At 42.2% G+C, this 26050-nt stretch overlaps 2 protein-coding genes across 2 annotated transcripts in view; one reads left to right on the top strand and one right to left on the bottom strand.

The window, feature by feature from the left end:
- The window catches only part of MGLL (monoglyceride lipase), a 106892-nt gene extending 88317 nt beyond the window's left edge, over positions 1-18575 (bottom strand). The window contains exons 1-2 of the mRNA XM_075762108.1: positions 18462-18575; positions 18225-18354 (exon numbers count right to left, since the gene is read on the bottom strand). Of these exons, the coding sequence (XP_075618223.1) occupies positions 18225-18243 (19 nt within the window). The 5' untranslated portion in view covers positions 18244-18354; positions 18462-18575. The remainder of the gene's footprint in view (positions 1-18224; positions 18355-18461) is intronic.
- Positions 1-26050, top strand: part of KBTBD12 (kelch repeat and BTB domain containing 12) — a 40919-nt gene that overhangs the window by 7659 nt on the left and 7210 nt on the right. The window contains exons 2-5 of the mRNA XM_010299347.2: positions 847-1977; positions 2459-2729; positions 5593-5743; positions 18475-18672. Coding sequence (XP_010297649.1) covers positions 908-1977; positions 2459-2729; positions 5593-5743; positions 18475-18672 — 1690 coding nt within the window. The 5' untranslated portion in view covers positions 847-907. The remainder of the gene's footprint in view (positions 1-846; positions 1978-2458; positions 2730-5592; positions 5744-18474; positions 18673-26050) is intronic.

The raw sequence follows: 26050 nt of genomic DNA, 5'->3' as shown, positions 1-26050 counted from the left end.
AGGCAGCAGCTCCCCAACCGCTTTGCAAGGGTGTAAGCACAGGGCTTTTGAATCAAAACCGTTCTGCAAGCTGGTAGCCAAGTCTGGCGGTAAGGCAGAGCATTAAACATCCACACATCCACTTATGCCTCCGTAAAATGCCGGTGAACTGGGTTGTAGTAGTGGCTTTATTTCCCACCTGCTTTGCAAAGGAGTGGATTACTGTAAAAACTAATGAGAGAAGCAAGGCTAATGTTTTCCCATTTTAATTTTTTTTTCTAGTCTTGTAAAACCCTTTCCCAAAGGGAAAAGTCTGCTTAGGCAGAACTCCTAGTTTGAGGGGAGCTGTGAGCACTGAAAAGGCACGACTCCATTGGAGCTGTCTAACCCATTGGAGCCCCCTCCATTGGGGCTGTTGAAAATATAAGGTACTTTCAGCGTCTAAAGAAGGACTAATGTCCTTCAGGTGCATGTGAGAGACAAAACTCGAATAGCCAAGGGACTAAGGGCCTGACCTGGAGTTTATTAAAGTCAGTGGAAATTTTTCCCTCGATTTTAATAGGCTCAGGATCAGGGAAAGGAGGGAGAAGGCAGCTGGAAAAAACTGTTTTGAAGGCAAGTCTGTAATTTTCTTTAACTAATCACAAAACTTGTGGAGTGATTATTGATGATAATTCGAAGTGTCAATTTTTATTTTATTTTGTCTTGGAGTTCTTGAGCCTGATACCTCACCATAATTTTACATGCTTTTTATGCATTCCTGATTTATATCACACCCTATAGAATGACTAGCTTTAGATATTAACAGCAATATTAATTTGCCCAATAATTTGTTCTTATTGGACAATGTTATGCTTCTACCTCTAGAAACGTTCCTGATGAAGACCTTGAATTCTGAGGAGATTTAAAAACAGTTTGGAGATCAGCCATGGATCATAAGTCTGAGGAGAAAAGAAAGCAGCGCCATAGCTTGACTTTCTTGGAACAAGTAAAGAGAATGAAAGAATCAACAGAGATAATTGATGTTGTTCTAGTTGCAGAAGGTGAGAAATTCCCCTGCCATAAGGTGGTGCTGGCTGCCTTCAGTCCCTATTTCAAAGCCATGTTTACCTGTGGCTTGGTGGAATGCACGCAAAGAGAAGTGGTACTGTATGACATCTCTGCAGAGAGCATCTCCGTAATACTCAGTTACATGTACAGCGCAGATTTGCACCTCACTAACCAGAATGTGCAGACTGTTGCGCTTGCTGCGTATTTCATGCAGATGGAAGATGTTTTCAGTGTGTGTCAGCAGTACATGATGGACCATATGGATGCTTCCAACTGTGTGGGCATCTACTACTTTGCAAACCACATTGGGGCAGAAGATTTATCTGATGAAGCGAGGAAATACTTATACCAGCATTTTGCTGAGGTGAGCTTACAGGAAGAAATATTAGAGATTGAATTCCAGCAGTTGTTGACTCTCATAAAATCAGATGATCTGAATATTTCCAGGGAGGAGAGCATTTTAGACCTCGTCATTAGATGGGTCAAGCACAGCAGAACGTCACGTGTAGAGCACCTTATAGAGCTCCTGAAGCAAGTGAGACTGGTACTTGTCAGCCCTTCCTTTCTCGTGGAAGCCCGCAAAAGAAACACAATGATCCTGTGCAATTCAGAATGCAATGAAATGTTTGAGGAAGCCCTGAAAACCATCAAACTATCCAACCACCCTTCTCTGAGCCTGCGATACGGCATGGAGACTACAGATCTCTTACTCTGCATCGGCAACAATTCTCTCGGCATTAGGTCAAGACATGGTAGCTACGCGGATGCCAGTTTTTGTTACGCTCCTGCGACACAAAAGACTTACTTCATTTCCTCTCCAAAGTATGGAGAGGGTTTAGGATGTGTTTGCACTGGTGTTGTCACTGAGAAAAATGATATTATTGTGGCAGGCGAGGCAAGTGCCATCAAAATGTCTAGACAAAAGACCAGGAACATTGAAATTTATAGGTACGTACCCTCTGTCAGAAAATCAGAAATGCACCCATTTTAAAGAAAACCAGATATTGTCTGGATTAAAGATAAAATTAAAAAATGGTGACAGCATTTTCAAATCCAGATGCCTAAATTTAAGGAAGTATATCCATACTGAGGCAGATGAAGTGACCTCCTTTTCAGCAGTGCTGAGCTCTCGATCTTCCCACTAACTTCAGTGGAAACTGTGATTGAGCAGCACATGCAGAAATAAGGGAGTTCTTACCTTAATTGGAGTCAAACGCCTTTGAAAGGATGCCTAGGATTCCTCATACTAAAAAAGCTTGATCTTGCAAACATTGGGCTCAATTTTATAACTTCTCAGTGAAGGAGAAAGTTCCTCCTGTTGTTGTACCATTGTCTGAATAAACATTGATGATGAAGGGGGTAATGTTTCAAAACAAGCTGATGGGACCTCAGGAAACCAGGGTATTCACAACTTTGCATTTTCCTACAGATACCACCAGCGAGGAAACCAGTTTTGGCACAGCCTGTGCACCACTCAGCTCCGTGAACTCTATGCATTGGGCACTATACATAACGATCTCTATGTAATAGGAGGGCAAATGAAAGTGAAAAATCAGTATGTGGTCACAAACTGTGTGGAGAAGTATTCCATGGAGCAAGGCACCTGGAGAAGCACGGCGCCTCTTCCAGTACCATTAGCCTGCCATGTGGTGGTGACGGTGAAGAATAAGCTCTATGTGCTGGGTGGCTGGACACCACAGGTGAACAAATGTGCCGGTTATTTTGTTTTGTTTCTTTACTAATGAGCAGAGCTATGCTTGGTTTATCTGATGTGTAATTTTGTGGTGCTTCTTGCATAGGAAAAGTACATAAGTGATAATAGAAGAATAAATTGCTCACATTCCTCTGATTAAACATCTTTCCTAGGAAAACCAAACAGGGTGAAGAGGAGTAATATCCATCTCAGGCCATCCTCGCTGTAAATACCAACTTCAGGCAGGGCAGCTTTTTCATAGAGATGTGCACAGTGAGCAAGAGTTTAAAATACATCTCCTGCATCAACATGGGCTCCATTTTAAATAGCTACTGGGCTAAACACCTTATTTTTGCAAAAAAGGTTGAAATAACTAGGATGATAGTTACTACTTATTTGGCACTTTTTGCCATGACAGGCTGTGAAAAATAGATTAACTTCAGCCTTTCGTTATATACCATTCTCTTTATTTTCCTACGTATCAGTAAATAATGGTATTTAAATCATACAGGGGCCATTAACTGAGCTTTGTCTTCAAAAAATGTTTACACAGGTAAATATCAGGGACAGATTTACATCTGAAATTTAAAGTTCACCTCAATTTCTCAGGAAACTTTCTTGGTTAACTAAAGTTCATTTATTTGATTTTCATTATATTCTATTTTAAATAAAAAGTCAAAGCATTCCCTGGAAAACAGATTCCTTTAATCAATGCATTTATTTGTTTCAGTTGCATTACTTGGCCATGTAAAGTTTTAATGGGAATTTTCAGCAGGGCCGCAGATACCATATTCAATAGTACAGGGAATATGCAAAGCTACACTGCAAGGAAAATGGATCTCAGGAACAGTGCTTGCTCTCTCCAGTTGCTGCCAGTGTGAAAGATCTTTTTTAAGACTGTAGCCCGTTCTTATTTACTGCTCAGTGCAGGTTAAATTTGAGCATTCAAGATAAAGCCCCACGTTTACTTGACAATGAAGTAGAGCACCTGTAATCCTTATTGCCGACAGCAGTATGTTCAGACTGTCATCGCATCTCGCTGGCTTGTGTTCTCTTCAAATAAATTACTGCTAAAAGTATTTAAAAGTGAGATGCATTTGGCAAACAAGATTTCCACCTCTTTGGATATTTTGAGTGCAGGAGTCCCCAAAGGAGACAACAGAAAGATCAGACAGTATTTCTGGTACTGAAACAACTGAGCGAGGATACCTTGCTGTTTAAAGAATTAAAATATGAAAACAATGTAGAAACAATCTGTCTGTAAAAAAACTTGAACTGAAAAATACGTTATATCACAAAGAATGATGTTCAGGTCAGACGACCAGCTTCATCTTTCTTAATAGTTCTCCAGAACAGATTGTAAGGGAGAAAGTGGCTTAGAAGCACAAGTCAGGAATATTGAACCAAGAATGATTTCAAAAATAATACAGGCAATTCGAAAACACCTGAAGGGGACACCCGCCGACCAGTACTATCAGTAACAATATGCGGGAGTCTGAGTTTGTACAGAGAGAGGCTTGAGATGAGCAGATTAACAGTAATTGATTAAAACCCATAGCTTTGTAAGATTAGGGCATACCTGAACAGATCAGAACAAATTAGCTAAAGCTCTCAAAAATGTGCTTCAAGACCAGCACTGTGGAGTGCTGAATTCTTCTGGTACCGTATGTGTCCCACACTCCGCTGTCAGATGCAGTGATCGTATATGTGGGGCTACCGCAGCTGCACTGTGAAAGCAAATTAGTTCGTCAAGGCAGGAGTTGTCCCTATGCTCGAACAGCACTGAATGTTCTGTCAATCCTGAACAAATACTAACGACGCAGCATTGATAGAGTGCTGTAAGTGCATGTGTCCATTACAGGACAGAGATAAATACATGTTCCCTTCCCACTCAGCCTTTGCAATTGAAACAAGACAAGACAAAGTCAAGCCAGGACATAAAATGACAGCTTAGGAGGGCAAGGGCTCGACTCACTGCAGCATTGCTCCAGCTCAGCGTTGCTCTAGCCTCACTGATGCCAGCGGAGTTAAAAACCCAAGCGACTCCAGCCTTAGTTACTGGAGACTCTTAAAATGGAAGAAAGTGTTTGGTGAGGCAAAGAGGAAGATTTCAGACCTTTGAGATGGAGAGAAGGGCTGCTGGATGTAGCAGTAGGCTTATATTCGAGGGCGTTGTACCCAGCAAACATAATGCGAGTTCCCCGCATCAAACGAGACAGGCAGAGAAAAGGGAAGAAGATTAGAAAGAACAAGAGGAGTAGGAGTGAGTATAAAAAGAGTATTATGGCAGCAAAGATATAGCGGGGGGTTAGGAGCTTATTATGAAAACTATTGAAGGAGAAGTTACAGCAGTTGAACAACATTACCCTGGTTAGGCTGACTAAATAAACGTGCAAATGACTTGAGAAGAAGTTACGTATATATGCAGGCCTGAGAAAGGCCAGCAAAGTACCTCGCTGAGACTCACAGTATAGTCTGAGTAACAGTGGGAATAGATTTCAATCTTTAGCGGGAAGAAAAAAAATGTCGGCTATGGTTTTCCCTCTATTATTATTAGGATTTTACAGCAGCCTAGTGAAAGAGGTATGTTCTGCTAGAGCCAGGACCATGAATGTACTGTTATTACCCAAATCCTTAGCTTTATTGCCGCAGAATGTAAATGCCCTCTTATTCATTTGCCTTCCGCAGCGTACTCCCAGCCACAAGTCATGGGTACCGTTAAACCTTAGCAAGTATGAATCACTTTGCAGCTATAACTGATGTGTTTATGTTATTTATCTGCTCAGCTGTCTGCTGTGATTAATTGCACGCAGGCGTGTGCAGAGGGCTCCAAATGTTGTATTATTATATGGCTGTCATATTTCATACAGATGGATCTGCCTGACGATGAGCCGGATCGATTAAGTAACAGAATGTTTCGGTACGACCCAGGCCAAGACAAATGGACAGAAGGCGCGCCAATGAAGTACTCTAAATACCGCTTCAGCACAGCCGTAGTCAACAGTGAGATTTATGTCTTGGGTAAGAGGAAACAGATTTTTAAGAGATAACACCATGACTTTTTCTTCTTTCCAGCAATTTGCCTCTGCGAAGTGCAATATCTCACCCTTCGCTGTGTACCGTAGGACAAAGTATGTTGGACTGAATGGATAGTATTTGTCTAGAGCTATTTTTTTCTCCACATAATTTCTTCCTTCCTTAATTCATGTAGATTAAATTAAGTGGATGTTTAGTGCTCTGGATTAACAGAACAAAGATACTTTGCTTTTTAAACTACTTTTCTTTGGAGTACCAGTGTGTGCTATAAGTAATAAAGAAATTTAAAAGATGGGTAGAGAAACCTTGTTAGCACCATTTCCCAGGTGAGCAGTGAAAAGCTAAAGAACGTACCCAGCGCCATGAAGGAATGGCACAGGGGAAAAGAGAATTCAGATCTCCCAGTCAAAACCAACGTGATTTGTGGATTTTAATAAAATTCGATGAATCAGTCTCTTCCACTCACCTCAACACAATGCATTTTTTAGAAAATCTAAAAAATCTTTCATTTGTCATGTTTTGATGGATTTTTCTTTTTTTTTTAAATTTTGGTCAAAATACTGTTTTGAAACAAAAATTCAAAAAAAAATCCATCAAGCAAGGGATTTTTGTGAGGAGAAAATGATGATGTAAGGCAGGGAAAGGGAGATGAAGAAGAAAGGCATTGGGGACATACAGAATGATATGGGAAAAAAGTTGAAGGGGCATCTCGGAAGGAGAATAGGAGCCAGAAAGGTGACCAAAGGAAGTAGAGAAGGATTATAGATAGGTGTATAAATGGAAAGTACTTGAAGAAGTGGTGAAAAAATTTCATACAGTCAATCAATCCACAGGTGGGCTGTGGGTTATTCATGCCCTTCCATGTGCCCGTGGTCCTGTGGGCAGGGTCAGACATGAAGAAGGTAGCAATCACATCAGGACCTGAGGACCTTTCAATCCCTTCTGCTTCAAACTACTCCTGCTTACAAGGTTATCAAAGTGAGCACAATAAATACGGTCTTATCAACTTAATACACCTCCTGTATAAGGGGTGTCCTGGTTTTGTCTGGGTTGTTATATGCCATGGATAAAAGAGAGTTTGTTCCTGGCACATAATACAGAAAGCGTTTTGCAGGGGGTGTATCTAAGAAAGATAGGTGTCTTTGAAAATAGAAGAGGAAAATGGCTTTAATGCTGCATTTGTCTTCTTTTAGGGAAACTACTTTCTCTTAAGTGGCTTGAGACAGGCCCATAGTCACAACCAGGAGAAAGGGTGAAAGAAGCCCACATGGAAAAGAGAGTTTTGCAAACAGAAAATAATTTCTTTATTGTCAAAGGTTAGGGATAGAGAACGTCAGTATGCTGTTAAATAACGAGAGTGTTGACTGCCCAGCTTGAAAGGTACTTTGAAAACGTGGAAATGCCATCCTTTGTAAAAGGTTAAATATATATAATTATTTATACTGACACTGATGCTGTAATAGGGCAGCAGAAGCAGCCGTAATAGTGGGGAGGAGAAAGGCTGTATTCATGTGTTTCAGTAAGAAGTGCTCTGAGATCAAGACCACAAATGCTGTGATGACAGAAGAGTCAGGGAGGAAAAAAAAAAAGGAGCCGCCTTGGGATGTATGTGATAAAACAAATTGACAGTCGTCTTCACAGCAAGCCTGACACTGAGACAAGGAAAAGGAGTGGCTAATAACGAAAACTGCATCCATTTTCTTCCCTCAAGATCTCACAAAGCAAGAAGCATATCTGAGCGATTACAGTAATGAAAGGTACAGCTTGAACACAAAGCACAGTATTAAATCTGAAAAGCGCCTGTTTAAATGGCATTGAGGAAAGTTCATGGTCTCGCAGACCTTCACAAGCATTTTGCTAACATAAAAAAATAAAAAGCATCATGTTATTATGTATAGCTGCCAGTGCTGCAGTATTCAGGGAGCTGAACATTGACTTGAATTCTTTCTTACATACTAGCCAGTACCAATAATTTTTTTTGGTGAGAAAATCTTTGCTAACAATCAGATGGGCACATGAGCCAGAACAGGCTCTCGTTCTGTCTCCATCACTTTGTTGGTTCACACACCCTCCCATGAGCAGTCCTAAGGGAACCAACGCACGTAATCCTGAGATTAACACTCACCGGACCCTGCACTGGACCCTTCACTCTTCCCACTAAATGTAACTAAACATACGTAAAGGCAGTGTTTGTTCTCAGTTTTGACAGTGTGAATCTGGGGTAATTTCACTGTAATGAACAAACTTGCTTGTGATTTATACCAAAGGTAACTGAGCTCACACGCTGCTCCAGGGAGTAGATTTTTGAGAGACATTGTGCTATATTCACCACTGTGTTTCTGAGCCTGCATCCGTTCTGATGCTCCGTCTGCCTAAGGTGTAACTGCAGCGAGCGTAGACACAACTGAGTTACCATCAGGTAGCATGAATATCGATTGCAGGGAAGACATTTTGACCTAGGTCTGGTTTTTTTTCACAAACTCCTGATTATCTATTTTCACAAACGTTGAGAGGACTTTAATGTCCATAAATCTGTAACATTTGGTTGAAACAGGCCAACAGGCGCAAAAGCTATCAGAGGCAGATGAAATAATGTAAATGCAGACACAGAACACACATGTAGCGAGGGTAATTGCATAAGTCTTGTTTCCTTAGGAAATCAAATAATATTAGAAGTAATTTTTTAATTGAAAGGCAAACCTGACACTGAGCCAAAAATGATTTTTCAACAAATTCTACCTTTGAATATGCTGGTTTAAATGCACATTTAACAGCATGGGTGGAAATGAAGATTTATCTGTTAAATTGAGAAGACAATGCGGTTGGAAAATGTTAACCATCACGGTCTGAAAACTCTGTGGAAAAGATTAAAGCATTTTCCAAGACGTTTCAAAATGATGAAGCAATTTCCAAATGAATTCTGTTTGGAAACAGTGATACAGTCACTGATATTGGCATCTTATCCTGCTGATATCACACATGGCCTCATCTCCGGCTGTAAACTCACACTCGCCAACTGTAATTAAAACCTCACACAGAAAAGCTACATTCCACGGTTCCATTTGTGGTGACAAGTTCTTGTTACCTTGTGAGTTCTCAGGCTGCTGGGCTGTGAGGTGGGTACAGTTCTCCTTTGGGAACAATTGCGATGGAAACCCCGGCCGGGTGAACGGGTGATTCATGGCATTGAAAAGAAGACAGCGAAAGCGTTCTTAATCTGGCTGATGTGGTACTTGGTCATGCAGATGACATTGAGGAGTGAATGGGAATGGAAGGAACAGAGGTTGATGCTGACAGACCAAAGAATAGCAACTGTCACGAGGATGGTAAGACCATTGCAGGCTGTTCAAAGCTGTGGATCCCTCAGACATCACCCTGCTTCACAAGGAATGGGGGGCACTGTGGGGGTCTAGAAAGATGTTGTCAAGGGCAATTTATGCAAAAAGACACATTCTGAAGAGTATCACAGCTCATAGGATGTCCTCATGTTGTGACCTCAGAGATGTCTATGCTCAGGCATAATGACTAAGCTTTTGTGCTACAGATGAGAGACTTTTGTGGAGTCTCTGCCATTGCATTTATACCCCTTCTCACTCCAAATGGGGGCTCCCCATGGTGAAGTGTATGTGCGCAGAACTTGGACATCTAACAGGCTGCCATGGAGCCCCAGTCACGGGACACTCAGGGAAGGGGCAATTCAGAAGCATGCTTGATGTCAGTGGTGGGATTCCCACAACCATCACCCGCTTTTCATATCATATTTGTGCCTTATGTGGTGCACTGTCTCCATGGGCTTCCTGCACTCTGCACCCGTCTAAGAAGATCCACTGGGGCTGCTGGGGGCAGAGGAAGGAGAAGGAGGGGGGCAAGGTGGAAGCAGGTAAATGCAAGATATCTTCTGTATGCCACAAGGACCAAGCCCTGCTTCCCAGAAATAAAACGTGAAATAAAGAAATATGTATCTCTGGCTGGATACATAAAGTAGGGTTGCAGAGAAATGAGATTTCTTTCAACCTACTCTTGAAAACAAAATGCTTAAATGAAGTTTGTCAGCTCCTTCAGACAGGATCTCTCTCTTCCTGTACAGTTCATACAGGTGTCAGCACATTCAGGATTAGGTGGGACTCTAGAGCACGAGTGAAAAATCACTGCACTAAAAGTCGATCCTCTCTAATGTCTCTGATGTGTGAATGCAATTTCTGTCAGAAATATGAAGCAAAAAGCATACATGAAGCACTAGCTTTGAATAAGATGCAGTAGCAGACTCTTTGATATACAAGTCTAATTTTTGCTCTCATCCATGTAGGTGTAAATCTGTAGTAAGTAGTCTGCTGATCTCAGTTGTGTTGTGTCAGACTCACTTTGTTCTAACCCAGATCAGAATCTGACGCTTAGTCTTTGAAGTGTTAATTTCTGAAAAGTCCTTTTGGCACAGAACAGAGAGTGCAGTCACTGTCCAAAAACTCTTCCCAGCCTAACTGCCAGCTCCAGCATGTAAAACCCTAATGACTTAAATGGAATTATTCTAGAGTCACACTGATGGAAGGAAAATGAGAAATAGATTAGAGTTTTTGGTCTGAGTAATGGCATTGTTCAGGAACCTGTACCATGTGTCTTAATCAGCAATCCTGCAAGATAAATGTCTGTTTGTTGTGTAATGTTCCTAGAAAATCTTACACTATTTATACAGTGTACATAATCCTCATAAGTAAATGAACAGCATTTCCTAAGGCTCAAAATCCTTTCTCCTATTCATCCCATTTGACTGATCTTAGCTCTTTCTCTCCATATTTTCCCAGGAACATAACTATATTCGTTGGAAAGCCCAAGAAAGAGCAGTATTGTGTTCTTAATGACAGAGGCAATTGAAATACTGTTGGAAGAAAACCAGATGGGAGGGCTCTATTTAAGGTCATGCATTTTAATCTCTTGCTTAAAAAAATATCCTTTCCAGCTAAGTCTCTGAAAACTCATTACAGCCAACAGGCAAATTAGGAAAATTTATCCAAATGAATCCATTTGAATGCCATATTCATTAGCTTATGTTAAAACACATTCAGTAGGACTATTGTCTCTGAAATACAGGTCATTGGTAAAAAATGTTGTATCACCATGACAGCTTTAACCATGTGTTGCTTTTATGTTATATAATTCCTGCTTTAGAAATAAGAACATATAGAAGGACTTAAATGAGAAATCCTATTAGGGAAGATTTAGGAATCAAAGAATTTTTGTTTATCCTCCTTAGCCTGGCATCCCACTTTTTACAACTTGTTTTTTTCCCCTCAGTTCTTGCTGAGAGCTTCTTTTAAAAGTTTTAAGCAGTTAAATGAGGCTCAATTAAATACTGAATGTCTCTATCATAAAATACTTATTTGAATATGTACTTTGGGGTCTCTCTGGAAAGGAAAACTTGTGCAGGAGGGGTTGGAAGGAGATATTTTAGCTTTCATGCTTGAGTATTAAATGTGCATTTGAAGAAAATCTTCTTCTAAAATAAACATGTCTATTTATAAATATGCCTTGGACTTTTGACAAGCAGCAGATTATGGGCCTGATTCTGCTCTGTTATACCTGTGCAACAGCCTCTGGAGCGCCTGTGTACAGGGAGGAACAAAAAAGGCAAAAACGTGGTCTGATAGATGGGATCAGAAATACTCCCTACTCACTTAAGGATTATCAAAGGAAATGAGAACAAGGCATTACAGGAGAAGAGAAGGAGCTGGAACTGAGGTGTTGACCATGTTTAGGAAGACAATCACCTGTTTTTTCAGCCCTGCTTCTAACCAATCTTTTGCCCTCATGTCTTCTACAAACTGCATTACCTCATCTGCTATGCTCTGTGTTAGTAAAGAATGACAGTGCTTCTCGGTTTCATCTTTGGAAGTGCCTGCCAGGGCTAGCTTTATTGCTCCCTAATTTCTCTGAGAAACCAGCTACGCAGCCCTGCTTTGCAGAGTGAGAGAGCACCGTAAGTGCTGAGACTCCTCAGCTTGAGTGCTGTTAAAGAGTGATGAAGGGAAATGTTACATAAGAGATTAGCGCTATTAAATCCATTGTGCATTCCAGAGATCAATTTAATAGTGAATTATTTTACGGGAGGCAAAGCTTAGATTTCACTTGCTTATTGGAGAATTACTCCATTTCCCAGACTCCTTTCATAAAAATTCAAAGAGGGACTAGTAAGAATACATGATCTGAGGACTTAATTATACAATAAAGAATTACAGGGTTAGTGCCCTGAGGGCACTAATAAGTCTTGATCACCCTGACCAGCATCACCTGGGGGTTCCACCCACACCCCCTGCCCATAGGTCCAGGAGCATCATTTAAACACAGGCCTGAGGCATCAGCTCCTTCTTGTTACCTGGTTTTTGCCTGACAACTGCTGGTAGGACCCTCTGCAATCTCCTGCCTTTGGTTCCGTGGAGCTGCGCCCTGATGGTAAGCTCATACCTTGGTCATCTTTCCTTTGGGAGCAGCTCTGCTTTTGTTGCTCCCTGATATACTGCCCTGGCCGAGAGACTGTAGCTCATGTCTAATTTCAGCTGTCTGTTAGTGGGAGAACCAAATTAAATGCTATGCAGTCTGATGTTCAGATGTCACCATCGCCCTGTCCCTCTCAATGGAGTACATAAGCTGTTTTCAGTCCTATCTGGAATACCAACTGCTCTATAGGTGTTATTTTGGTCAGCTGCTCTGTCTGTGCAATGAGTAGTCTAGGCTTAGATCTGGGTGGGTTTTCTGGGCGGGGGGTGGGGTGGAGAAAATGTCCTTGTTGGACTCAGCTGCCCGGCAGATTTAGTTGCATAAGAGCTTGGTGTGGATGAGACTTGGAAATGCAATTGCTTTACACTGGTGCCTGCTTTTACAGGTATCAGTGATGTGGGTGAAATCACTGTGTATGTGTAGGTAGGAATGCTCCCCATCTCTTGAAACTCAACTGCATGTCAGTCTCACTCCTATAGATATATATATATATAGATGTATCCAAGGCACTTATTTCTTTTGCACCTGCTGAACTAATTATCACTGGTGACTCTTTACCACTTCACTGCTGTTACAGATTATAGAATCATAGATTTGTTTAGGTTGGAAAAGACCTTTAAGATCATCAAGTCCAACCATTAACCTAACAGTACCAAGTCCACCACTAAACCATATCCCTAAGCACCACATCTACATGTCTTTTAAATACTTCCAGGGATGGTGACTCCACCACTTCCCTGGGCAGCCTGTTCCAATGATTGACAATCTTTTCAGTGAAGATTTTTTCCTAATATCTCATCTCAACCTCCCCTGGCACAACTTGAGGCCATTTCCTCTTGTTCTATTGCTTGTTATTTGGGAGAAAAGACCATCACTGACCTGGCTACAACCTCCTTTCAGGTAGCTGTAGAGAGCAATAAGGTCTCCCCTCAGCCTCCTTTTCTCCAGGCTAAACAACCCCAGTTCCCTCAGCCACTCCTCGTAGCACCTATGCTCTAGATCCTTCACCAGCTTCATTGCTCTTCTTTGGACATGCACTCAATGTGCTGCTTCACCAGAGCCGAGTACAGGGGGACAATCACTTCCCTGCTCCTGCTGGCCACACTATTCCTGATACAAGCCAGGATGCTGTTGGCCTTCTTGGCCACATAGGCACACTGCTGGCTCATATTCAGCCAGCTGTCCATCAACACCCTCAGGTCCTGTTCCACTGGGCAGCTTTCCAGCCACTCTTCCCCAACCCTGTAGTGTTGAATGGGGTTGTTCTGACCCAAGTGCAGGACCTGGCACTGAGCCTTGTTGACCCTCATACAGTTGGCCTTGGCCCGTGGATCCAGCCTGTCCAGATCCCTCTGTAGAGCCTTCCTACCCTCCAGCAGATCAACATCCCTGCCCAACTTTGTGTCATCTGTGAACTTAGTGAGGGTGCACTTGATCCCCTTATCCAGATCATTGATAAAGATATTAGAGAACTGAGCCCTGAGGAACACCACTTGGGACCAGCCACCAATGGGATTTAATTCCATTTGCCACAACTTTTTGGGCCTAGCCATCCAGGTTTTTTACCCAGTGAAGAGTACACCTGTCCAAGCTGTGAGCAGCCAGTTTCTGCAGGACAATGCTGTGGGAAATGGTGTCAAAGTGCTGGAGGGGTGTTCTGTTATTAGAGCTGATGTGACTCAAATTGCATTCAGTCTTCTCAGATGAGGATGGTATAATGGGGAGGCAGCTGACTTCAGCCAAAGTAATATGTTTTGTCTTCAGCCAACTACGAGCAGTGTGTGGGTATAGCAAGGCACAGAACTGTACCTCATTGAAATTCTGAATATGTGCTAATCACATCACCTACTCTGCTTTGCCTTCTTGCATCAAAGGCTTGTCTTCTCTATCCTGATTTCTTAATAAAGATCATGTATTTTATTTATATATTTATTTTACTAATGGAGCTTCATGTTAAATTTAAAGTCCATTAGAACCACTGCTTACAGAATGCCCTTGAAAGTATGTTTGATTGCAGAATCATCCAAGCGTGATATGGAAAGCTCTCAAGCATTAATGGATTTGGGAACACAAAGGTGGCTTCACTGGCTTTTTTTAGTCCTTCAGTGGCATATGAAATATCTCCTAGGGAAAGCACATAATGTAAAAAGCCTAACGTGTTGAAAGGGTATATTTGTAAGGGGTGGGGGAAGACTGAGTTCTGAGATTAAATCCTCTTGTGTGATGAATGTGAAAATGACAGAAATACTCAGAACTCCCAGTGAGAAATGCATCTCCCCCTGCACAAAGGACTTATAATTGGGCTTTATGCAGAGAACTAAGCCAGTTGGTGTTGAATTCACCCTCTCTGTTTGTGACGAGATAGGTGAGTGTGGCTTAATGAAGGACCCTTCCCAGCATCCAGTCCAGGCATGGAAACAGTAATTGCTGCCCTTCTTCACACCTGTCGGGACTCCTGGCAGGCTGCAACCACAGCATGTGTGTTTTAATGACCTCATCTATAGTTCTGGGTGGTTTAAGGTACAGTCATGAGTGCAGATCCATGCACTGCTGGCAGGTCATTTGGCACAAGAGTCCCCCTCAAATGACCTACAACCCTCTTTGCTGTGCTCTGCCTTAGCCCCTTTGAGGTTACCCCCACTTCATGCAGAGGCTCCTGTAGGAGCAGAAATGAACTTGGTTGTTCAGCTGCTCTACCCAGAGAACATGAAATAAAGACAATCTTCATGGTCTTAACTGTAATTCCATGTGTCTCCACTTGCACTCCTAATGGTTTCATAAATCCGAATGAAGACGGCAGTGGGACAGGATGATCTGGAGTTGTGAGTGACAGAGCACAAAGCAGCCTGAATTGCCTGACACAGCAAGTTTTGTTTTTTTTTCCCCCTGCCAATTTGAAGTCTTGCATGGTATACATATTGCAGATGATGGATAGCCTGATTAAAGAGAGATGCCTCCATTTGGTTGCAGATGTGAATCGATTTAAGTTTGAGAACTACTTTTGTTGATTTGTGTATTTGGCCCTTTGGGAAGAGGCCTGAGACATAAGTCTCCACAGAGGAAAAAGAGTATTGTCTCACTGGGGTATTTCTCAAATACCACATCTGGAACACAGCAAAACAGTGCTGGTAGAGTCTAATATCCTCAGATTCCTTTGTTAGCAATATTTCAGTCTTAGCATTGCTTTAGAAGAAGAGATTGAAATTCTTGATTTCTTGTTTTTCAGAATACTATTTTTCTAAGCTTGAAAATTAAACTTTACTCCCCTCTGATTTTTTTTCTTTTTGTTTCGTATTTGCTGATAACTTAGCTTTTCCCTTGTAAATTGAACATGAAATTGGATTTACCGGAAATGGCTGTGGAGGGTGTAAATAAAAAGGAGTTATTTTGTACCTTCAGGACTGTCTCTGATAATGAAGGATTAAAGGAGGTTAAATTTAAGTTGCTTAAACTATCCAATGAATGTTTCATAAATGCTTGAAAATGTGGTAGCTCTTAAACTTTTGAAAAATGCCCCAATGGGTCACAAAAGATTACTTCTCTAATAAGTATACAGGAAAAATGTTTGGAGGTGGATCATGTGGGTTGGCAGCTGAATGTCTTCATTAACTGGTAATGGTCATGATTTTTTGCAAAAAGTCACTGACTGTATCAGTTTTGTACCTGATTATTTTGTTCTTTCTGAAGTTACCATGCCCCACAGTCACTCAATTTAGAAAATGACAATAAAAATGCTATAAGAAAGAAATGGTATTTATGCTTCTAGAAGAGTTCTGGGGCACGTTGTCCACTGCCCTCCTTGAAATATTGAGGCAGTCAGAAAAGCTATTGTTGTTTGACACACAGCCTGCGTTCCCTGACTGGTACCATTCATTCCTCCGATTGAACAAGACGCTCTTTCATTCTTCACATGAAGACTTTTCCTATGAGTGAGTGCATATTCTTCAGTGGAGTCTAGTAACACCTGGGCTAATTTTAGAAAAGCTGGCTTGATAACCAGCAGCAGTCTGTCTTTGGCACCACAAAGCTGTCCTTTGAACAGATCAAATTAGCCTGTGGGGAGCTTTAATATTATTGATTCCCAGTTAAAACTGCCTTGAGTATCTCTTTCTGTGTTGCACTGCACTCTGTAAACTGTATGTACCCTGGTAGCAAACTGTCTTGCATGCTATACTCAGATTCTACCAAAGGATGCTATAGACTCAGGAAGACCATGTGATAAGCTATCAGTTAAATAGCCTTATCAGTGATAAATTTGTTTGATTAGCCCTTAAAACTTTTCTTGATAAATTTAGGGGAATAATGTCCCGTCCTTAGAGTGGCAACTCTCTTACAAACCATTAAGGAGTAGTGGAGAATGCCACATAGAAGAGGATAATGCTCCTGGCATAAAGAACAGTACAATAAGTAAATGTTTGAATTCTGAAATTTATTCTTGTTTTCAAATAGACCTAAGGAATAGCTCAGTGAGACTCCATTGTGAGAAAGGCTCAGCATGACGATGCATATAGCTCCCTTTTGGGCATGGAAAAGATTAGCAAAATTCCATGACCACAATTACTCCCTACCTCAGCTCTCTTAGGTGAATCAAGCCTCAGAGGAGGAGCCCAGCAGAACAAATGCTGCTTAGTCGGGGCTGTTAAGCGAGTAATGAAAGCATTTGGATGCTAGTCTTGTTTAAGCACAAGTTGAGGGGAGCCTGGTACAAACTGCTAGCACCTTGCTGGTAGGTATGAGGGCAGGTAAAGATTTGCTGTGCATGGAAAAGGAGCTGACAACCAAACCCAGTGAAGGTTTTCAGATTCAAATACTGAATTAAATCAAATGCTGCTAAGTTCAGCTGGAGGAAAACTTCCTGCTGATGATAATAGACACTGAATTTGGTTCTAATTTTGCTGCTCTGATACAGGCATAAATGATCTTGTCTTTACCTGACTCTAAAATACAGATCAGGAATATAGTGGTAGCAAATTCAAAGCATTACAGTCCCCTTTTACATGTTGCTGTCTCTCGCAAATACCTTTGAAGAATGCACAAAAGGTTGAAAAAAATAACACAGTCCATATTAAGAGGTAGATGGAAAACCACATGCAAGTAAAACTTTGAGCACTAGGGGCTCATTTCTCTGACAGACCAGCTTAACAGTACTAGGGACAATATCTTTTAAAAGCAGCCCCACCAACCTTGCACAGGTTATACTTGCAGTCCTTTCCCTAGGCATATTCAAGGGCATAATTACATGCCACACAATGCATTTTGGATTTGCACAATTGAGTAGTCCTACACGTGTATCTGGAAAGCTAGCCTTCATGTGGAAATTGCTTGCATATTGCAGTCATTTTATATTTAAAAGTGGTCACATACACACATATGCACAAAGGAACTGCTTCAGCATGCCATCAGCGCTCATTACAGCGTATTGTGTCCATTGGCACAGATGGAAAACCTGAGAGGGTACGTCAGCATATTAATTCTCCAGAACTGAAGGCTGTGAATTCAAAATCTGGATTTGATCACTGGAAAGGATTTGGAAAGGCAGTGTTTACATTGATTTCAGTGCACAGTGTTTGCGGTGCGCACTGAGATCTCAGGAATGTCTGCAGCCTCTTGCAGTATGTCCAAGCAAATGAAAGCGAGGATGTGTTTCAATCCTGCATACGTACTTCAGGCATCCTAATTAACCCTTTAGCAATAGGGCTTATCACAACTCGATTGGCATTCCAATTCCGTATTGGATGGGTTTGTTTCTGGAAGTTGATTTTCCTCAAGAAATGGGTGTAATCTTTTTCTTTTATTGAAGACAACTAACCAAAAAATCCAAATGCTTGTTGGTTAACAAGTGTGAGGGTCAAATCCAACAGTAATTAGAGGGTAACTTTTGATCCATTACAACTTAATGACAAAGCAATTTGTCCGGCACACAGAACAAGTAATTATGACTATTTCTACTACGTAAGCAGAAAACAAGACAAAATACCTTTGCATTTTGAAGACATGCTGCTTGTCCTTCCTTTGATACAAGACTTCAGAAAGGATCTTGCTTCAATGTCTGTAGATAACGTGCAGTATCCTCTGCTTTGAGTTTACTTTCTAAGAAATTTCTGGAGCTGCAAAAGGGAAAAGAAAGGGAGGGAGTTGAGGACATGTAAACAAAAAATGGTTCAGCCAGCAAGATATTTTTCAGCAGAACCTGGGACTGCCACATTTGACTTACATATCTTTTGCAGGAGGAATTGGGTGCCTTGGTCATGACAGGGGACAGACGCGGAAATGTCTTGATGCAGTGGAGATTTATAACCCCGATGGAGACTTCTGGAGGGATGGACCTCCTATGCCTTCTCCCCTGCTCTCCTTACGAACAAACTCTACCAGCGCGGGCTCCGTGGAAGGGAAGCTGTACCTCTGTGGGGGATTTCATGGAGCAGGTACTAAAATGAGTCTGAGATTCTCTACATAGTTGAAATCAGTCCCACTGTACAGACTGACCTGATGACCAACCAACCCTATCAGGTGGCACTGGCGTGCCCTGGAACCACAGAGCTGATTCAGCCCTTTGGACTGCTGGCTCCTAATGTCAATATGAATTGTGTTCTGTTTGCCCTTTGCTTTTTTCTTAACAAAACATGAAAAATTAAGGATGTTTCTGATCTGTGCTAAACCCGTCCAGAGCTACTGAGATCAGGAGCTTAGTGTGTTATGGACATCAAAAACTTGAACATATTTGTTGAAGATTAAGGCACTATCCATCTGTCCTTAGCCAAGCTATCTAGCTCTGCCTGTTTACTTATGTGCTTTTCATAATCAGTGTTGAAAAAGCTTGTGTATTTAATGAGGTACAAAGACTAAAATTCCAGATCCGGTGACTTCAAATAATCCTAGCCCTGTGGCCACCTTTTTCCTTTTAAGTCTTCTTCCTCCCAACTGTGCTTGGCTCTATCTAAATCTCCAGTGCTGCTAACCATTGGGGTTTTTTTATTATAAATGCAAAGAGTCTCAAAACGTGCACACTTAAACTCTCCTGCTACATAGCAGCTGTTGCCCCAATGTCCTTTCTAGAAGAAAGCGGTAATACAGATGCCTTATCCACTGCTAGTAAATGTCACGTCAGGCTCACGGTTGCCCAGGAACGGCCACGTGTATCACTGGGTGACGTGTCCTTCACGTTACACTGACTCCAGTTGCATTGGCTTTTACTTGTGTAACGCACTCTAAACTTACAGCTGCTGTTATTTTAGAATTATGATTTTCATCAGCTAGTTCACAACTCACCTTCCCCGCCCTTCACTTGCTACTGTTTAAGGAAGCTGCTTCCTGAAAACAATTGTATGTCAGCTCTCTCACAGGCATGTTCTGATGGAAGTTCTGTGACCTCAGAGCAATTATGGTTATGATACATCACTGTGTTTCCATAGCAAACATTGTGCCATCATATTTGTCTTTTTCTCAGCAGTATTAGGAAAAAGCCTAAAGTTAGTGGGTACAAATCTCAAAAAGCTGATCATTTGCACTGGCAAATGAAGCAATTTCATTCAAGATGACTAACAGATTAGCATGAGATTTTCTGAATAAGGTAGCTTCAGAGCCATAAAAACATTCTCTGTACAATACCACCACATTCTGTCACTGACTCATGTATAAAGAGCGGTAGTACCGGCAGAGGTTGAAAGTCCCCCCGCGGATTTCAAGACGGCCATCTTCTGTATGTTTGTATAATGCCAGCTCAATGGGGTCCTGATTCCTGCCCGTACTACTGCAATCCATACAATTATGTGTAGAACTCCCCTGCACTAAAAGTGTTATTTAGATTGGAAAACAAGAAGCCAGAGTTAGAAAATGCCGGTTTTGCAGTTACCTGTGCAACTTGAATTCTGACCCCCTACGTGTGCGTTTTGTATACCAGCAAAGAAATAGTATGTGATTGTGGTGTTAGACGTTGTTATGATGTCTATTAACAAGGGAGCCAAAATAAGATTCTCGCTGCCAACTGTAAATCAGATGTATCCAAATGTTTGAGGAGGTGAGAGGAAGCTGTGCCTTGAAGACAGGCTTCTTAATGTGACTTTCAAGTTATTAAAGGAAAAGGGCTTTCTCAGTCTTCATAACAATAACAACTTCTAGCTGCATCATCAAGACAAAGATGGGTGGAATCCATCTGCTGAACCTGAAGAGATTATCTAGCTGGCCTTTCTCCCTGGCCCTGTCTTCTCTGCGTGCTGGAAAGAGCTCTTGCCTGATCTCTTTGGGGGAGAAGGGTGGAGTGAGAGAGGGGGGTTTATTGCTGTCACATGGGAACTCGGGGAGGGTGGCTTGACTCTGCTCTTTCACAATTACAGCTGCTCAGCAGCTTCAAGATATTCACGGAACAGCATGTGCTTCTCCTGCTTTAGTAGCAATAGGGTTATTTTAGAATGTGCTTGTTTGGTTCTAGTCTTTTGGTTTTCTTGGCATGTCACTTCGGTTTTTGTGAGGGATGCAACCAAGAGAGGATATTCCAATTTTACAAAACATTGTAATTTAGTTCAACCAAGTGGAGTTTTTGGAACAAGCTGGAGGCACAGCTGTAGTCTCTGGGTTTTCCGCCTGCTGAACACTAAAGTGCTGCTGTGAACATTCAAGAGGAGTGCTTCTCAAAAAAACAAAACAAGCCAAAAGCACTGCTGCAGTGGGAAGTCTTAGCCAATGTATATAAGGGCTTGCAACCAGCTCCCTATATACTATAGACCTGTCCCCAACTCCCCAGCCTCAAGTTGCCTTTGCATTTGCTTAAACCCACTCTTGATCCAGCAGTGTGAAAGTCAGCCTACTAAGAACAATGTTGCATCTTAATTTTACTCGTGTATGTGCCATGCTCTGTGTGCCTTTCTGCGTGAGTATTGACCTAAATGGGTAATGAGAGACCAGGGATGCTGTACACAAACACAAAGCTGAAAAGCAGCTGTCAACTGCTCAAAGGGCCTTAAATTTGGATGAATAGACAGGTACTGCTCAGCTACCATCACTTCCAAGTCCCACGTGACTCTTGAAGCTTTGTGATGGCAGGATTCCTATCCCATATATATTGCCTTTTGCAAATCTTTGCTTGAAGGAGGACAAAGTGGAGCAGCCCTAGCAGCATCCCCAAGAGCAGAGGAAGAGAAATTGCAGCTACTTAGTCTCCAGAGGGAAGTCAGCTTGGCCAGCTGTGAGTAGTGTTTGAACAACGCAGAGCACAGTCTCTCTAAAGGATGAGTGGACTTCAAAGTGAATCCAGGCTTCATCAAGACTAAGCTTCCTCTGAACTGCAAGGAATGCTGTTTGATGTTGAGCTGTGTTGGTAAACACAGCTTGTAAAACTTCCCCTGTTGAGGCTTCCTCAGTTAGAAGCTTGCTTGAGGCCTGGCTGTGCAAGGGCATTAATTCAGCTGAAGTTTGGGCACTTATCTGGAGTGCCTACACTAAGACCTTAGTGACCCCAGGCTCCCTGCAGCATATGGAAAAGCACAGACACTTACAGAAGGAGCCTCGAGTCCTTGGTGCTTTACGCCTGCTCTGAGAGATCAGAAGGCAGTACAGAACCCTGAGGACCTCTCTTGTCCCTTAATGCTCTGTTTCGATCAGGATATGAGGGATTCTAACCTGGCTTACCTAAGGCAAACACATCGGGAGCTTGGTAGCTGTGGTTAGGTGGTACAAACCACTCAGACATCTGTGTTGTATCACTAGCTGACAAATGTTGTATGTTCTTATGATCGTGGTAAGTACCCAAAAAAATCACTTCTGCTTGATTTGAATTTGTTTCCTCTTTAGCAAGACTTGCAAAACTTCATCTGTTAGCCAGTAGTTTATACGAATAAGTTCATTTTCTACTAAAACTATTATGGCAAATAGGAACCATTAATCTGCTTGTGTCCGATGCTCAGCTCCAGCTCACGTAGCCTAGTGTTGTGAATGTTGCCTGTCATTTGTCAGCAATGTTATAGCATTCATCAAGACATTCAGAAATGTTTAGAATGGTTGGTTTTGTCCATTAGTTTACAGTTCTGCAGAGTGAAAACATTAGCCCTAGTACAAATACTCAGGACTCAATGCTCTGTAGCCAGCCAGCTTTCTACTAATTGTTAAAATACGTTGCAGCATTTACTGCTGTAACTGTGGGTTTTAAACCAGCTTTTGCAGCCTGACTGTACAATGTTCTTGTAGACATGTTTTATTTCCCTTGCCTTTTCCTAGAACTAAAACCTGCCACCTGTGCAGGCTGACAGCTATTAACGTTAGCCCGTGCTGGCAGCCGCAGCCTCATTAGTGTGCCTCACCCAAGGAGGTGGTAAGCAGCTCTTCAGGTATGCGGCATTACAAGCTTATAAAATGCCTGCCAGATTGGGTTCTCTTTGACTGCTTCTGAGTATTATATATTTTTTTCTGGTGAAAATAATGAAGGCAAGGGTGTGTGCCTGTTTGCTGGGACTGTCATCTGCTGTCACTGTCAGCTTGCGGAGGCACATGTTTGTTGACTTGGCATTGTTGCTGCACAAATACAGATCTCGTAGCCTGTTTCTGGGGGCTGGGGGTTGGAGCTTTAGTTTCAGATTATAGATGTTGGTCCAACTGCCGGATACACAGATTTGAATTAATAAATTCAAATTCAGAGTTGATTTTTTTAACTTGACGATTTTAATTAGTAAGCCATTGTTACTGTACACCCATGTGACATCAGCTGATGTGCAAAGCAAAGGCACAACCACCTCAGTGCAAGTATGTTTAACAGGTCTGCTATTAGCAGCACATACCACTTAGTCTCATGATTTCATCAGCTGGTGGCACTTGGTGTGGAACTGTCTGTCTCTGAACTGGCAGTTTTGCCATCTCCCTCCAATGTAGTTCATAGCAGATAAATGTACTGCTTCCCTATTACATATGTTGAAAAATTCTGTAATGTGTTTAGCATCATGTGTGGGACCAGAGCTGCTCAACCCAGTTCTGTTATTTACTTTACTGATTATCAAGTAGAAATTAATTTTTCACTAAAGTGGTGTTACAGTCAGAGGAAGGGGAATGGGAAGAAATACCTATGAACTTGGCATGTCAGAATCTCAATTTTGCGTTTGCAACTGTTAGCCAAGATAGGCGATAGTGACACTGAGTCCTACTAGATGTGTAATTCTGATTTCTACAAAAAATATATATATATACTTACCCTAGATTCATTTTCTGACCTCTTCATCATTTACATAAATTGCAATCCATACATTGAAATAGAAGCAGTGCTGCTTGCGGCAGTGCAGAACTGTGTAGTAATTACTGTATTCCAGCTGAGCTAATGAGTTTGTATCTCCACGCCATCCTCTCCTGACAGTGAACTAGCTTAATAGTTATTTATTTTGACTAATCTTCCATAAAGGCTGTTCCCTCTAGTCTCCTCCATTATGTGATTTAGATGGAGAATCATTCTAGTGCTTGTTTTTTATTATAGTGGTTATGGAACATTACTGGAATCAAATTAAATTTAGACATATTAAGGAGTCTGGCACAGTAAATACTGCACTTGTGAAGTTTGGGGGTTGAGGGATTGGAACAAAACCTGTTTCTCCAGCACCTTCCCATATTTCCAGCTAAATAAAGCAGAGGGGCAAACCCCGGGCTGCCTATCTGCAGCACTGTTTGTTTCCCTCTGTTAGAATTTACTGGGCAGCGATGAATAATTAAAGTTCTCCTGCCCACAGTTGTTACCATTTGAATAAATATTCCCACCAATGAAAAGGATTCAGGGTCCCTGTGTTTCGCTCAGCATAGAAATCTGCTCACGGCCGCCCGCCGTGCCGCAGGCACTGCCACAGCTCGCCCAGTCCGCCCCCAAAAAAACACTTGCTTGACCTTTTGCCTAAATCTCCCCCAGCACCGGCGTGAGCTGCCAGGATGCTGCCGGGAGCCGGCATGTGGGAGAGAGCTCTTCAGCTTGCTGCCTTCCCGGGGAGGGCTGCTCGCTTACCCCCTGCTCGTTAGCTAGAAACTCGCTGCTGTAAATAAGGCCAGTACAGGTCAGGGGAATTGCTGGGGAGCAGCACCTGCTCGTTCCAGATCTAAATTTGACCCAGTATCTGACAGCATGGTATTAGTAATTCAGTCCTCCTCACTAAGATTCATTTATCGCTTATAAAGCGTTAATGAATGATTAATAGATATTTTAATACATTTTAATTAATTGCTGAAGAGGTCAATAGGTTGTTTAGCAACATGGCTTGTAGCCATGTATGACATCTTCTATTGTGTTCATAACTGCCTGCTGTGCATACAGTCTAAACACGCTTTATATCCTCTATTAATAATGTATTAACCCATTGCAAGGCATTTAGAAACAGTAGCTCAGGATGCTCTGTGACCAGTAATTCTTATCCTGATCTTGCAGTTTTTAGTCATATGAATGGTGCATTGCCTCCAAGAGCACTGATCCTGCTGCCACGGTAATCTGTGATCCTGCTGTCACCTGCAGCGCAAGCAGGACCAGCACTTGTAAGATTATGTCTGAAAGAGGCCTTGCCTATGAACAACAGGCAAAATCTGGAAAGATTTTAAAAGCTGAAGTGGCTGGATCAATCCCAAGAAAAACTGTTAAGTAACTGAATTAGAAGTTCCTTCTTGCAGACCATCCCATTCTTTATATCTTTTTTTTTATTTTAATATATATTGATTTATGAGTGAATGGGTGGATCATGAAACTATGGTCCCGATGAATTACACAGCAGAGCAAGAGGACAGAGGTCCTGTCTGTGAGAGTGAATATCTTACCTTACTCCGCGCAGGTTCTCTGAAAACAGTAAGCTGCCCCAGTTGTAAATTCAAGCCCCAACCTGCCTCCCAGCTTTCACTGTGTCTGGTGGGATACACTGCCTTGATACTTCACGTCCCCACGGCTGGCCAGCATGTTAAACAGCCAAGCCAAGTTCCCTCTCCTGTGTATTCTCTGCCTGCTTCTGCCCACAGGCATGGATGATGGATGTACTTGACCCCACAAGGGGTGTTTGCTGCATTACGCTAGCAAGGCTGGTAGAGTTAGGGGGCAGCTCACATACGCAAATGGGATTGAAAGCCACCGACTTGATGAACTTATTCTTTTGCCTACTGAAAATGAGGAGCCAGGACATCTGGTGGTAATGATCTAAATGCGCTTTTATCCCATTGCAACGCAAACGTGAATTCCCAAGTCACCTAACTCCACATCGTGTAATTATGAAAGCAGCTATTAGTGGCGAGGCAGATAAGTAGCAGAGGCTAGTCCCATATGTTTAAAATCATGCTCTGGTCTCTGGTACAGATAATAGCATGGAAAACCAGGTACAACCCAGCAGTGGAGGCTGAACTGCTTCAAGGCAGCTCTGGGGTGGCTGTTAGGTGGCAAGAACTGGGGAAGCCAGTGAAAGAAACACCTGAGTAAACGTTTTGGGGACTGTTAGGGAACTGGCAAGCACCTTGTGATGTTCAAGTGATTTTTTTTTTCCATGGAAAGAGCAGAGCAGACAGTTAACAGTTTAACCACTACCAGTTTGGTGTCTTCTTTTATAAACCGATTTATGCTGGAATAGGATAGAGCACATCAGGAAACTGCAAAGTGGAAAGGCAACAGTGCTGTGACAGCCTGAGAACCGACATCAGCAGGAGCTCAGGCCAGCAGCCTGTGTGAGCGTGTCCCAGGGCACAGAGCTTGTGGGCAAGGAGACAGATGGGACACGGAGACCGCTCCCCGCTGCACAGTGCGGTTCTGTGCTGAGGTCCCTGGCCCTGCTCGGGATGAACTTGCACAGGTACTGCTGGCCGCCTAACAGCATGTCC

The sequence above is a fragment of the Balearica regulorum genome, chromosome 10 (assembly GCF_011004875.1).
Source record: "Balearica regulorum gibbericeps isolate bBalReg1 chromosome 10, bBalReg1.pri, whole genome shotgun sequence".
NCBI lineage: Eukaryota > Metazoa > Chordata > Aves > Gruiformes > Gruidae > Balearica > Balearica regulorum.
Note: the sequence above shows the minus strand (reverse complement) of the source record. Positions and strands in the feature narration are given on the sequence as shown.